Source organism: Carica papaya, chromosome 1 (assembly GCF_054855325.1).
Source record: "Carica papaya isolate Zhongbai chromosome 1, ASM5485532v1, whole genome shotgun sequence".
Lineage (NCBI taxonomy): Eukaryota > Viridiplantae > Streptophyta > Magnoliopsida > Brassicales > Caricaceae > Carica > Carica papaya.
The window spans coordinates 22,264,194-22,279,335 of record NC_142309.1 but is presented as its reverse complement, the minus strand read 5'-3'; the positions used below and the strand labels follow the sequence as shown (position 1 = coordinate 22,279,335).

Genomic DNA, 15,142 nt, shown 5'->3' with positions numbered 1-15,142 from the left:
TTAATCGCGATCAGACAGTCTAAATCAAAAGCGATAGACGACCAAGATCAAAAGCATATGAGTATAAATAACCCCATCCGCACCCAAACCCAAACCCTAGCCGCCAGAACCCCTCGCCGGAGAAGATGACCCAGCCGCCGGGGAGCCGACCACCGCCACCTGCCGCCGCACCAGAATCCTTTCCAACCGTAAAAAAAAGGTAAAAATTTTATCTTTTGCACGAAATTCAATTTTAAGCTCACCTATGGTCAAATCGGAGTGAAAGAACCGATCAACTTGCCGGAAAACACCGGCGAAGCCCGGCGACGCCGCCATTAGAATTCCATAAACTGCCTCTGATGAGGCCCTTCTCGATTCATGTTTCATGTAATTTTTCTACTATTGTGATCACCATTTTCTTCTCTACAGGTTGACCGAAGTGAAACACCCAACCGCAATGTGAGCCGGAGGAGCCGCCACACCAGAGAGCCCCACCACCAGTGAGTTTTAGTTTTTTGTATTTTTTTGACCCACCGAGGCCCTTTAACGTGTGTGCTCATAGGAATCGATGGAAAATCAACCAAATTCGACCAAAAACGGTCGAAAGTAATTGACCCGAGGCAAATCGCCGCCGCGAGTGGCGGCACCGTCAACGAAGCATGGTGGAGTTGTCGTGCCAGATTTTTGAAATTTGCCGAGCGGGCCCTGGGACTGATTTTATTTATTTGGAACATTTGTAGGTACTATAAGTGCGTTTCAGTTCTTGGAGAAAAATTTAAGGAACCCAGAGAATGCTCGTAAGCGCAGTAATCGTTTAGCTTTTCGGTGTCAAATCAAGTAAGGACCCCTTACCCTATTTCCTATCATAGAATTGAAGTTTAATAAATAATAATATGGTATTTTGTATAAATTAAATATATGTGCATAATTAATTACGGATTGCTAATGGAGCCCGAACAAGACATTGTTCTCTATAATTTATTTTACAATCTAAAAGTATAATAGTATCTGATTTATCTATTTTATGGTTTAAATGCATGTATTATTGTCTTACTTGACCACTGTTTGATTTTGAGATTTGAGACATGATTGCATTACCGGATGCATATTTATTTATTTATGTGATTATGTTTGATATGGTAGTGGAGACTAAGAAAAAATAGAGAAGCGGTGTGATAAAATAAACAGATAGAATGACAGCCTTACTAGATATTATAGGAGATGGTGGACGGATCGGGTACATAGGGAATGCTACCGTGAACGTTGTCTCATACTGGACGGGGTATGAAGACTTGATAATTTAACGCTCATACAGGACGGGATATGGGGACGACCTAGTTCACCCTCATACTGGACGGGGTATGGGGACGGCCCTATATTTAAGATTGTTAAGAGAAAGGGTTCATGTGTAGTGGGGACACCCTATGAACCCCCATAGATACTAGTAGGCTGGTGAAATGGGAAATGATTATGATTTGGTTTATTGTTAATGGATATGAATTTATGATGTTCTATGTTGCTGATTGTTCATGAAGTTATGATCTGTATGGTATGATTGTCTCTATAGGTTATTTTCATAAATTCCACAATGGTAAGTAAACGATAAATGATTTTATGATTGACAAACGAAATATTGTTGAATCATGTTTTTCAAGTTTTCTTCATTAATGTTTACTAAAACATCTATTTTTCTCTACAGTTATTTACAATGATTCTTATCTTTCATAACTAATCGTATCTTGTCATTCAACCAATTCTCAATTTGTATAGGGATATTAAATGTAAGATTGTAATTAGTGCTACTAATTATAAACTTGTTATGTTATAAACTAAATGACCAAGGGTTTGTTATTGTTGATAACGTCATGGTCTGCATCAAAATCATCATTTATAGAGAGTTTAGAGGTCTGGACCATTCTTTCATTTTAGAGATCTTTGAAGTAACCTATTTACTTCATTTATTTATCATGTGGATATTATTTGAGTTTTCATCATGGAGGATATTTTTCTAAACTAAGACAACTTTTAGCCTCCTATTTCTCCTACCTGTGCTTTTGCAAATACTTAGGTTCTTAATGCTTTCATATTGTTATCTTCAACAATAACCATTGTTGGGGATATTTTAATCAGTTGGTAATTTACCTCCAATTGATTCCCTACAATATGGAAGGGTCTTTCCTAAATTCGTTAGAGACTAAGAAGGAAAGAAATCGTAAAATAAGTAGACTCAAAATGAAGCATTTTAGGAGACCTAATAATCGTTCAGTATGTTGATAAAATATATAATTTTGTGTTAATCTTGTTTAGAAAAAACGAATACCCTAACCGATCTAAATCCTTACTGAGATGTTATATAGGAATTTTAATGCTACTTCAGACATCCCTAGGCATTAAATCATCATATCCTCGATGGATAGAAAACTTATGTATCGAATAATTTGTGTATGCCCAATTATAACTCTTTTTTTGAAAGCCCTTACTCCTCCTAGATTAAATTTTCATGGGAGAAGAGGATATTCTAAGGACATGATTTAGCCATAAATCATTAATAGTAACTCATAATATGATTCTCTTATGCCAAAAGAGAACCCAAAAATAATGTAATACACCCGTATAAACTTTCAAGGTAAACACTATTCAGAGTGGCATTGTGGAGGTGTGGTTTGGATCCATAAACCACCACACATGAAAGATTTCTCTTTAAACTATCTAAGGATTACTATAAGTGAACTAGTCATAATAAAAAACCTATGACCAACGCTACTACTACTACAGACTGCTCTAATATGAAAGTATATGATCTCCCTACTCTCTCATTTAAAAGAAACCTTAAATTTTCTCAACCATTGGTAAAAGTATGCTCTGTGATTACGACCAGTGATGAAGAAAAAGAAGAGAAGACAATTGTAGATCTAATATCCTACAAGATCGACATTCGATCAGGATATTACAAACCAACCTTCATAAAAGTAAAATTTCTAAACATAGTACGACTAATAATAAATTCTGAAGACCATAAGTAACCCAACAAAACCTTAAGTAGCTATTAATTGTGACAATATTTTATAATAACAACATTGTTAGTGTGACTAACCCTCGCATATTGTTTGCTTATTCTTAAATTAGAATGTAAAATTTATACATTATACCAATATATTAAGATGAATATTTAAAGTAGACACCCTCAAATTAAAAACTGAACACATAAGGAAATATTTTTCAAGTCAACAAAGACTAAATGAGAATACGATAAACCCATGAGTCATATTTTAGCGTCATACATAAGAATAATCACTTGCAACATTGAGAAGCGAAAGGTGTAGTATTTAACCATAAAAGAAATTGAATATGTAGAGAGTATAATCATTTTTAGCTATGCCATTATATGACCCCTCTATCAAAGACTCCTAATAAATTCAAGTAAGTGTATGAATTTCATAATTTTTTACTTAAAAGGACCTTAAGAAAAATATGATCAAGTGCTAAGGTACCTTGGAAATTATTCAAACCTTGATGGGGTAGTAATACGATTTGACTAAACTAAAGAGTAACTTATCTAGGCACCAAACCCATGAGTAAAGAGGAGGAAGTTTCGGTACTAAAATATTTTAAAATTTTCCAAAGGTAATTTTTGAAAATCAGATAACAAACTATTTTCACTTAAGACATAGAATTTGATAGAAGGTAAATATATAATAGTGGTGGGGTATTCAGGTAATTAAGAACTCATTCTTGTGAAGAATAGAGAATGAGCAGTATATTATAAATTTTCAATATTTGACAAAATTAGAGGTATTATACGAGTTAGTTAAAGGATAATCTAAGTAGGTATTAAGTCATCAAATAAAAAAATGATGAAATGAATAAATAAATAAATAAAAATATTGAATTTATGAGATAAACTTTTAGCAACTGTACCTTACTTATGAGAATTAGAAAAGAATTGACTAAGAACTAATTATTTTTTTATAAATGTATTATAAATTGTTATTTATTAATTTATAATATTTAATTCAACAACATCAATAAATTTATTACATTTATATATGAAATAAATATTTCGTGATGATTATATTATCTTAAAAGAAAAATCTAACATAAATAACTATAATAATATCCTTTAAAATAAAAAAATTAAATATTTTATTTAATAGCATATAAAATATCATATATGTTCAAACTTATTTACTATCTAAATAAAATATATATAATTTTAAGTATTATCATTTAAATGAATTTAGTGAATCAACTAAATATATGTAATGCAGATTAATACTTTTGGTTTATTAGATTAGTTATCATTAATTTTTTATATTTTTTATAAGTTAATCTTTTATTTAATTGAAAGTTATATTTTAAGTCATTAAATTTAGTAAATATTTGAAAAAAAAAATAACAATGTAAATATCATAACCCTCTTGATGCTAATAGCAAATGCAAGAAAATATACAAATATCCATAGAATAGCACATTTTATTTTATCAAATCTTGATATGATCCATGATTATCTCTAACATAATTTAAAAGGAAACACAAATAATATGGTCAGGATTTGAACTTATGTAGTATTTTTTTAATAAGATATTAAATTATTATATTAAGTTTGACGATTATTATAATATATTCTATAATGTTTAATTCATTAATGATTTAATTTATAATAGTTTATATTTATTTCTGACATTAAATTTTATTTAATTTTATAATAAAAAATATTAAATTATATTTAAATATTAAAAAAACCCAAAATAATTATTTTAAGCAATTAATTAAATTAATACATTAATTATAACATAAAGCCTAATACTATTGTTAATTTATTAATTTAATTAGTTATTTAAAATTAATTTTAAGTTGTTTTTTAAACATTAAAATATAGTATAATTATTTTATATTTTTATATTAAAAAATAAAAAAAATATTTTAAATGAATATAAAATATTAAAAAGTAAATTATAATAAAATAAATATTAAAAAATAAATTGTAACAAATAAATTATAATAAATGCGAAAGGGTTTGACATTTTGCTGTTTTCTTTTGAAACCATATTTTACCATATCACCATAACCATGGTCAAATTCGCACAAAAGCAAACCGTATTTTTTCCTTTTATTTTATTTTTCTAAAGAACACTACTTTTGACCCCATTATTGTCTCATACGACATGGCAGCAATAAAACGACATCGTTCAGTTTCTCTGAGTCATAAAGACAATTAGATAAATCTTAATCTCCGTTGACAACGCAGTGTGATTATTAATCATGTGGCTGCCGTGCGACTCCTTTTGCTAAATTGAACTCTCTTGAACGACAAAACGCGAAAGCTTCTTCCTTCTTCCTCTCTATTAGGAAAGCAACCAATTATTAGCAATCCCTGTCTCTCGTTCGGGATCCATTAATCGATCTGCACTTTCAATGTTGCAGCAAAATTTATCTGCCAATTAATGGAAGATTGTGTTAGTTAGGGTTTCTTTTTAAGGAATATCCTTGGTTTTGTGTTCCTTATGTTATAATTTTGATTATTTATTTATTTATTATAACATTGGAAGCCGGAGATTTTTGAAATATGGCTACGAGTTTCGATCGGTGGGAGAAGGATCCTTATTTCCCTGCAGCCGAGGAAGTCCAGGAATCCGCCGACAGGTAACGGTTTTAATGGGCGCTTTTTTTTAGTCAATCAATTGAAGGGAAGTTTTGCTTTCACGTGTTTCGTTTGTATATTTCTAGTTATAGTTTCGTAATTTATGTGCGGTGGTTTGATTTCCTGGCAATTATGTGGTTAAAGGAGTAACTCGAGTTTTTTAGGTTAAAGCCTTGAGATTGGGAAACGGTGTTAATCGAAATATCAGGTTAGGCGTGCATTGGTGGTGATTTCTGAATCATTAGGCCGAAATAATAGAGAAGTTGTGTAATTTTAGTTTCTCTTCTGATTTCCTCGGAAAATATAGATTGCTTTCCTTTCATGTTTTAAAGTTCCAACACATTGTCTTTCCTTTCATGTTTCAAAACTTGTTTGTTGAGTGGTTGCATGAACTTCTTTGATTTATCTTTTGTTTTAGTTCTGGTTGTTATTCACGTGTGTAATTGCGGTCTCTTGGATGGAATTCTTGGATTTATCTTCTGTTTAGTTCTGGTTGTTATTCACAAATGTAATGTGCGGGATATAGGATGGAATCAACATATCGAACTTGGATTCATGCGAAGAAAGATAATTCATTATCTTGGGACTATGAGCAACTACACAGGGACCTGCATACTGCACTTGGCACTACCAAATGGCAGGTTCTCTCTCTCCCTCTCCCCCCAATGACTGTGCTGACTCATCTCTGTGCTGAAGTTATGCTCTTCTTTTGAATTTTGATTGACTATGGATTCCAATGCAGTTAGAGGAGTTTGCAAGGGCTGTGCGCTCAAGTTATGTTAATCAATTGAGTGATGATGCAAGGGACAGGCATCGTGAATTTATTGTTGCCATTGATGATCAGATCTCAAGAATTGAGAATTCACTACAGGAAGCAACATTGTGTCAAGGCAAGGCATCAATGCCGTGGGTGTCTTTGGATGATGGTGAATGCGATGAACTTGCCCTGTTTTTGTCTGGACAATCTCCATCCGAAGAGAAAATTTCTTTAAAAATTCACGAGAAGAACAGTGAACTGCCTCGACAAAAAGATAAAGAATCAGCTGTTGATCATTCAAAGAATTCTAGCAATCAAGTTGAGTGGAGTTCCTTGGAAGTCAGTGAGGGAAAGTGTGATGGGCATAGGAGGACAGCTAGTGCTAGTGCTGATATTGGTGCTTGGAAGATTGCAATTTCTGATGATGGTTACCTGCAGAATCCTACCAACGGGCATTGTCAACAACCCCCACGAAAGACACCCAGTTTTGCTGGATTCTTAAATTCCATGGAATTTGCAACCAATTTAAAGTGGCCAAAGAGTAATGTTAGGAAATGGAAGGCAATGGATCGCCAACCAGAAAAAGATACCACATTACTACAACCTACACAGCCAACTAAGGTTAGTATTCATTCATTTTTCATTCCGTTGCTATATTTTCTTTTTATTGACATCACATTCAATGGTGTATTTTTGTTTTTATGGTTATCTTGCAGCAGGTCATTAATTCATGTTATGAAAAAAGTAAGAGTTGCTTGGATTGTGATGATTGTTATGATAAACAACTTTATGGCTGGTATGGAGCTATCCAGAGACAGCTTCAAAGGTCTCAGTATCAGATGCAATATAGTCGGCCTCTTCAAGTTACAATTTGGATTCTTCTTTTCCTTTGCTTGATTGGTGAGCTTTCCTTAAACCGGATTTGATTTAGTGTCTCTCATAAATGCTCATTTCAGGACCTAGCATTGACATGTAATCCACCAGAATCTTAATTTTGATAAAAGAAATTAATTTGTAGTATTTATGGTAACAATTGAGAAATATGGGTAATTTTGTAAAAAAAAATATGGGAAGATGGAAGTAGAGAAACAGAAGAGAAAGAAAAGGAAATTAGAGAAAGAAGGGAAGATTCTGGAAGAGAGAGAAAAGAGGGAGTTCAGGGGGAGAGAGAAGAGAGTTCGAGAGAGAGGGATGGTTTAGGGAGAGAAATAGACTGTAGAGAGATAAAGAGATGCGGCCGAGAGAGAGGATGATCGAGAGAGGAGAGAGAGTGAGATAAAGAGTTTAGAGAGAGAAAGATAATAAACTGAGATTTTATTTCCAAAGATTACATACCCGAGTTTGTGATACAATCCATTATTATATACATGAATCAGTATGAAAATCTTCATTTGCATTGTTAAACGCTGCCTGTTCGGGCAAGGGACGAGTTGGCTGGAGAGAGAAAATCTGAAATGCTTGCGTCCTTCACCGCATGGAGAAGAAATGGTTCACCGGTTCAGGAATCGGTCAGACATTTAAATACTCCTCTGAATGTGACACATGTTGCTTCTTTTTCCTCTGATTTGCCATGTGGCCTGGTTTAATTTCGGGCGGAAGTACACGCCGCTGACCCATGTACCCTTATGGGGCGTGATCCAGTGCACTCAGCTCCATTTTCCTCTAACTGCTCCCGGTTTTTTGATTTCCAGCATCCGGTTCCACTTTCTTCTCTGAGCACGTTTCTTCTTTCTTGCTCATTTCCGGTGCTTCCTTGCTCATTTTTGGGTGTATGCACCCTGTTCTTAGCAGCTCACTCCAAGATATATGCACTTTTATCTCATATATGGAGTCTTAGTTGGTGATGTGCATTATGCTAAACAATATGATGCGTGTAGAATGTTCATCTGTTATGATCAACTTAGTTTTATAAGCAATTAAAAAGATAATCAATGCTTTCTAACGATTGGTTTGAAATGCTTCTTATCTCGTGTTATTTGTGCACCTACAATAAAAATGTGTGAAGTTGTTTGGTGTGGTGACCAATTGGTTTAGTAAGGTGTTAAATGTGTGTCAGGAGTGTCGGACATCAACTCAAACAGGAGGAGAGAGAGAGAAGAAAGTAGACCAGAAGTTGTAGGAGAGATAAAGAGTTTTAAGAAGTAGGAAGTAAGAAACAAGAATATCTCTGGAATTATTGGATGCTCGATGCAAGGATATTACCTATTTATATAGTGGATTGGAAGTATATCCTAGTATACTCTGTCATCCTAATAACAGCCATAGATTCTTTAGCATCTTAATGGTGCACATGTGCTATTATTAACTAGTCACCTACTAACATCAGCTTGCTTGCATCAGCTTTCACCTTAAATAAACCGTAAGTGGCTTGTTGCAAGTGTTGGTGCTGACAATACTCTCCCTCAAGCAGCAATCTTTGTCCCCTAGGTTGAGATGTGGAAATTGTTTAGAGAGATATCCCGATCTTCCCAAGTGCAATCATCCAAGTCTGTCCCCACCAACTGAACCAGCACTTGATCCACTTCATTTCCACTGTGAAGAATTTTTCTCCTTTGCAAAATATTGTTTGGAGTTACCACCACCATTCCTTATGTGTACATGTTCGGTCATCAAAATATGTGTGTACCAGGGTTATACTTCTTTATTGTGATTTGTGGAAGATGGGATGAATTTGGACAATCTTGAGTTACTTAAGCTTTTAACCAACCCCTCCAATTTTTTGCAGAACCTCAAATAGTCCACAAAAGCGAGGAGAAAGCTTTGTGGTGTGCCCTTTCCTTGTTGAACTTTGTCTGAATGGTTGCAGCTTAAGAAGCACTAACTCATGCTCGCTAAAGTGCCTTTTCACTCCGATTTTTGTATGCAAACTGCTTAACCTGCTGCTGTGCTTGCAACAGTTGATGGCGGATAGCCTGGCTCATCTGCTGTCTTTCCTGTATTAGGTCTTCCATCTATGGATATAAAGAGTGAAAGTCCACCATATCTAAGAAATGTGGTGGAGCAAAGCCATGCAGTGCCTGAAAAGGAGTCATCTTCAGGCCAGTGTGATAAGCCATACGCCTTAGGTACATTTCGAGGCATTGATTCAAGGACTTGCTCTTGCCATCTGTTTGTGGATGGTAGGCAAAGCTATAGTGTAAAGTTGTACCCAACAATTTCATCAATTATCTCCACAAAAGACTCGTAAAAATCTTATCCATCTCTGATGCCAATATCTTAGGAACTCCATGAAGGCAATGTACTCCCAAATATTTTCTGGCCACCCCTTGAGCAAAGAAGGGATGTTTAAGAGACATGAAGTGTTCATATGTTGTAAACTGGTCTACCACCAGCAGTATAATATCCTTCCCCCCTAACTTAGGCAATTGTTCTATGAAGTCTGGGGATACGTGTGTCCAGGCTGTGAAAAAATAGTGAGTGGCTGCAATAGGTTCAGTGTAGGCATCTCTTTTTGTTTTACAATGTTGACATATTTCAGAGTGTTGGATCCAGTCCTTAATTTTCTGTTTAACACCCGACCGATAGAAGTGTTACTTAAGGCGTTCATGCCTTAACCCCTGAGTGTCCGTCAACAGCCGAGTTATGACATTGCTTCTGAATTCTTAAAGGTTTGTGCCTGAACTGATCACCAACCAGCCTTTATATCTTAGTATGCCATTCTGCAAACAAAAAGAGGGCCTGGTGGTGGGGACCAGAAACAGTTCCTGCATTGGTGCATGAAGGGATCTCCCGTGTAACTGTCCCAAACTTCACTCAACCCTGCAGGGGATGTAATTGTTATGATAGGTTGCAACTCAGGTGCTTCCCCTTCCTCGAGTCGTCTAGACAAAGAAAATCAATCCAAGCCTAATAACTGCGAGACTCCCTCCTGTTTTGCCATTGATACCACTCTCTACTCCAAGAAAATTTTTAAACTACGTTGATCTGTTTTAATCACGAAGGTGACTCCTTTCAGGTAGTGCTGCCACTTAGCCACAACATACAATATTTCCATCAATTCTTTTTCATAGACCGACTTGGTCTGGTTGGGACATTCAGGGCTTTGTTAATAGAAATAATTGGCCTGCTTTCCTGCATTAGCACAGCAGTTCTGCTTGTATCAATTTCCATCGTGACAGGCTTTAGGAAAATCAGGGAGCCTCAGGACTGGAGTAGGTACCTTGGCTTTCTTAGAATTCTGAAATGCGTTGGCCACTTCTTGATTCCAGCCAAAGACATTCTTTTTGAGCAAATCAGTAAGAGGCTTGCTAGTTTGGCCATAATGACGAATGAACTTGCAGTAATATCTCGTAAGTCCAAGGAACCCCCTTAAAGCTTTAAGTGTTGTTGGCTGCGGCCACTTAACCATGGCTTCTATCCTTTGCAGGTCTGTTCTAACTCCTTGGAAGGAAATTAGATGACCCAAATATTCAATCTCCTTTTTTAAGAAGGCACATTTGGATTTTTTGGCAAATAAATTATTGATGTCAGCACTGATAACACTTGCTCCAGTTGTTCAAAATGCTCCTCTTCGGTGACATTATAGAAGAGTATGTCATTGAAGAATACGAGTACGAGCTTGGCGTAGGTACTCTTGGAAAATATGATTCATCGGGTGCGGAAAGCCATTTTATGGATGTCGGCTTCTCTCACTCGTATCAGATAATACCCGACTCTCAGGTCTATATTAGAAAAGACTGAAGGTCCGTTTATTTCATCCAACAAATCGTCTATGATGGGGATTAGAAACTTATCTTTAACCATGGTGGAATTTAATTCACGGTTATCTATGCAAAATCTCCAGGTCCCATCTTTTTTCATGACCAGTAACAATGGTGAAGAAAACAGATTGATGCTCGGCTGGATTATTGATTCCTTCAGCATTTTCTTCACCTGCGCTTCAATCTCTTTTTTCAAGAAGTAAGTATATTGGTAGGGCCTGATATTCGCTAGAGAGCTGCTTTCTACCTGCTTAATTGTATGATCAAAGGCCCTAGGAGGTGGCATACCTTCTAGCTCCCCAGACGCATCTTGGTTTTTATCCATAATAGCCTGCAGTTGCTCACTTCCAGGCTTCCTCATCAATCTCTATTCGGTTGTGGCTTCATGCCCAAGACACAAAATACCACACTCTCATCCACTTGATGCTCATGTCTGACTAACTTTTTTACACAGTCATTCAACAATGGCAGAGTAGGCCCATGAAGGTGTTTTTTTCCAGTGAAATACTGGCTTCAGGCCATTTCAATTATCGGCTGTTCCTGGAAGGGTGCCTGTTCAAAGGCCTGTTTCAAGGTTTGAGGCTTCAATAACCAAATCGTTGGTTGCAATCCTGCCTTCAAGCCATTGATGAAGCTGGATATAAAGTACTTTTCCGTGGAGTTATTAGCCACCATTATCTCCCCCAGGTGTTCGAATTGCTCTTAATACTCTATTACCATTCCCATGTGAACCAATTTGTTCATTCCTCAATAAAATTTTTTCTGTCAGCTCCTCCAAACCGCCTGCATATCTTTCCATGAATGTATCCCACTCTAGATTCTCATTCTTAGCCAACCATCCCTATTATCGGAAATCAACAATTTCTTTCAGGAATAGAGAAGCGTTTCAACTCTTTGCTCATTTGAAGTATTATTCACAAAAAAATACCTAATACACCTTCTTATCCACGCTTGGGGATTTACACCCTGAAATACCGGAATTTCAACCTTTGATAACGAAGGTGTGGAACTTGGAGTCATCACACGACCAGTCTGCCTGCTGCCTCCAACCTCTCACGCCACTGAAGTAGGTAATAGTCCTTTCTCGGAAGAAAGAACCGCTGATTTAAAACTAACTTGAGTATTGGAGTCTGACATGCGCGAACTTTCGTGCAACATTTCGACAGTCTGATCAAATTCCTTGATGAACTTGCTTCTGTGTTTCATACACCTCGGTTATGAATTATGTAACTGCTGGTCAACTTCCTTGATGGACTCTTCCAATTGTTGAATCTTTTGCTGTAGTGCATGACTGCTTTTATCTTTGACTGTGTCATTGCACTTGTTGATTCCTGCGTCTCTTCGGAATTGAGCTGGCTATGACACCACTTTGTTAAGAACTTCGAGCATCAACTTTGACAGAAGGAGAGAGAGAAGAAAGTAGAATAGTTTTGTAGGAGAGAGAGAGTTTTAGAGAAGTGGGAAGTAAGAAACAAGAATATTTCTGGAATTATTAGAATGTTCAATAATTTCTAAGTACAGATAATAATCCACCTATTATAGAGTAGCTCAGAAGTACATCCTAGTACAGCCTGTCATCCTAATAACAGCCATAGATTCCCTAGCATCCAAATAGTGCACATGTGCTATTATTAACTAGTCACCTGCTAACATCAGCGTGCTTACATCAGCCTGTGCCTCCAATAAACCCCAATTGAATTGTTTCTAGTGTTAGGCTGAAAATCTGTTAATAAAATCTGAAACTTCGAAATCTGTATCCATTTTACTGATCCAGATTTTAATTGCAATGTTTAATCTCGTCTATAGTACATCAGCCTTCTCGATTGTGATTTAGGGCTCAATAAATAGTCAAGATTGATCTTTATTTAATGATTACTTCTTTCGGTGCAAATTTCCTTCAAAGTTTGGAGACTTATGCTGTGTGTATTTGCTGCAGTTTTAATTACTCTTTGTGCAATCTAGAAGGGAGACAGGATCTTGATCTTTGGGATGGAGGGTCTAGTAGGGACTATTCACTAATCAGTAAATGCAAACTGGATAGAGGGAGAATAGGAATTTATCTTGTTCTCTTTAATGCGGAACTGCACAGATGGCTGTGAATGTATTGTTCATTTATTTTATCTTTTTGTTTCCCTTCCAATTTTGGTTGTTCCCATGAAGGGTGTATTCTGTTGTATTGCTATAAAGCGAAAAGGGACATTTGGATTAGAGATTGAAGCCACGAATGTTAGTCTTGTCCTATTGGATCTTGTAAAAAGCGAAAAGGGACATTTGGATTAGAGATTGAAGCCACGAATGTTAGTCTTGTCCTATTGGATCTTGTAAGTATCTTTTTTCTTTGTATATGCCATCCAAACTAACTTGTGTAGTTGTATAGTCTTTGATGTTTTCACTGTTGTAATTTTTTTTCCTCTCATAGTCAAAGCAACTTCAGAATGTCACTTGGAATGAACCAAAGATCAAAACATTATACCCGAGCTGCAAAATATAATGGCTGGGCACTTTACTGTATCATGTCCTGATTTTGGATTTTGCTTTTGGTCATTTCTGTTTTGTGTACATATTCCAGCGGTAAAAATTCTTAGCATATGCCCAGAGAGATAGGTAAATGTGAAATGAAGTAGAATTTTTAATTTACTGGTTACTTTTGCCGCAGAGGTCCCTACAATTGTGTTTCTCCTTGTATTTAAAGATAATACAGGTTGAATATTTAGTAAATTTTCTTTTTAAAGAATTGGTTTGAGATGGCCTGTGTTTTTATATATTATTTTTTTTGAAATTATTTTTTATTCTATTATGATTGTTATAACTCGAGTTTAATGGTGTTTGAAGTTAAACGTTAATTGTAAATATTGACTTGGTTATTATTTTCAAAACCCATTACTTATTACCATCTAATGGTAAAAAAAAAAAATAGTTGGAGTACACACTGTGACATCCTTGCACTTTGTAAATGTTCAGCATTGTCTGCTTGCGAGAGCATCAGTTTCGCTGCTGGTTTTTTAGGTTGATAGTGTGCTTTTTTGAAGGATTGGAATATGAAACTCAGTTAATAAGCATTATCTGCATTCTTATCTCGTTATAGGCCTTACAGCCCAACTTCTTAATTTTAGCCGTGATCATGTTTTTTCACAAGTGAAATTAGACAAACATTATAGACTTCAGAATCCTAGAACTTCCATGACACAACATGACGGAGTGATTAAGGAAAAAAAAGAAGCCAGTAGGATTATTACATGAACTAAGAAGAAAGCACCTAGGCGGCTGCCGTCAGGTATTTATAGGTGAGGTAAGAAGCAGCCACCAATAGCGGCACGAAGAACTGAAGAGTAACGGCGAATGTGGCCTCACCAGAATCCTTAACCATGAAACCGGTCATCCTCTCTTTCTGGGATTCGCAGCTTGAATCACCATTAATATCGGCTTCTGCAGTGTCCTTAAAAGTATAACCTTGGAGAACACCCACTTGGTATTTTAGTAGCCAGTTGTGAGCCGCCTTGCTATGTCCAATGTCCTTGAATTCTTTTGTCACATCCTTTCCTGCTGACTCTATCAACACTTCTTCCCCTCCCGGGTGATTTTCCAAGAACTTTGTCACGTTCAGTACCTGTAAACAAACAAATCAAAACTTGGATATGAGACTCATAAAAAATATAACAAAGATCTCTCACTTGGATACTATATAAAATAATAAATTGTGATTAATAATATATATTTATGGGTAGAGTGAGAGAGAGAGAGATACTCTGCCATCGATGGCAAGCCAGCAGTCTTTTTTGGAGTTGTGTTGAGCAATATGAGAGAGAGTGAAAACTCTGTGGTCAGCCATTGATGGGTTTGTTTAATCTCTGGTGGCCAGTTGATTAAATATTTATCAAGAAATGAAATGAATGATCTACTCGCAGCATGCAACCTACCAGTCTTACTTTGACCAGCCTTCTCTTGATGGATAGAGTGGTTAGGCACGTGGCAACAGAGAAGATAAGGTGATATCCTTATATTTCAGATTTTGATGGAAATGCATGAATCAGATAACCACAGTTTTCTTTGTATATATAGATTCAT

General features: G+C 35.9%; 2 protein-coding genes across 6 annotated transcripts; one reads left to right on the top strand and one right to left on the bottom strand.

Moving 5' to 3' along the window:
- Positions 1 to 5,219: 5,219 nt before the first annotated feature.
- On the top strand, positions 5,220 to 13,588 carry LOC110818686 (Syntaxin/t-SNARE family protein). Of its 5 annotated transcripts, XR_002540513.2 has the most exons (6): positions 5,223 to 5,622; positions 6,147 to 6,261; positions 6,363 to 6,998; positions 7,094 to 7,277; positions 13,014 to 13,398; positions 13,497 to 13,588. XR_002540513.2 is itself a non-coding variant. In XM_022047635.2 (5 exons), the coding sequence occupies exons 1-5, from the start codon at positions 5,546 to 5,548 to the stop codon at positions 13,037 to 13,039; spliced, it is 1,035 nt and encodes a 344-aa protein (XP_021903327.1). In that variant the 5' UTR covers positions 5,220 to 5,545; the 3' UTR covers positions 13,040 to 13,445. The 5 variants fall into 5 exon arrangements, 4 of the variants coding, with proteins under 4 accessions (XP_021903327.1, XP_021903326.1, XP_021903324.1 ...); XM_022047635.2 differs by lacking the exon at positions 13,497 to 13,588 and having other exon boundaries at positions 5,220 to 5,622; positions 7,097 to 7,277; positions 13,014 to 13,445; XM_022047632.2 differs by lacking the exon at positions 13,497 to 13,588 and having other exon boundaries at positions 13,014 to 13,445.
- A 583-nt stretch (positions 13,589 to 14,171) lies between these two features.
- Positions 14,172 to 14,953, bottom strand: LOC110818888 (uncharacterized). The gene is made up of 2 exons (XM_022047909.2): positions 14,823 to 14,953; positions 14,172 to 14,684 (listed from the first exon to the last, which is right to left on the bottom strand). Exons 1-2 carry the CDS (start codon positions 14,904 to 14,906, stop codon positions 14,334 to 14,336), a joined length of 435 nt encoding a protein of 144 aa, XP_021903601.1. The 5' UTR covers positions 14,907 to 14,953; the 3' UTR covers positions 14,172 to 14,333.
- Between the last annotated feature and the right edge of the window lie 189 nt (positions 14,954 to 15,142).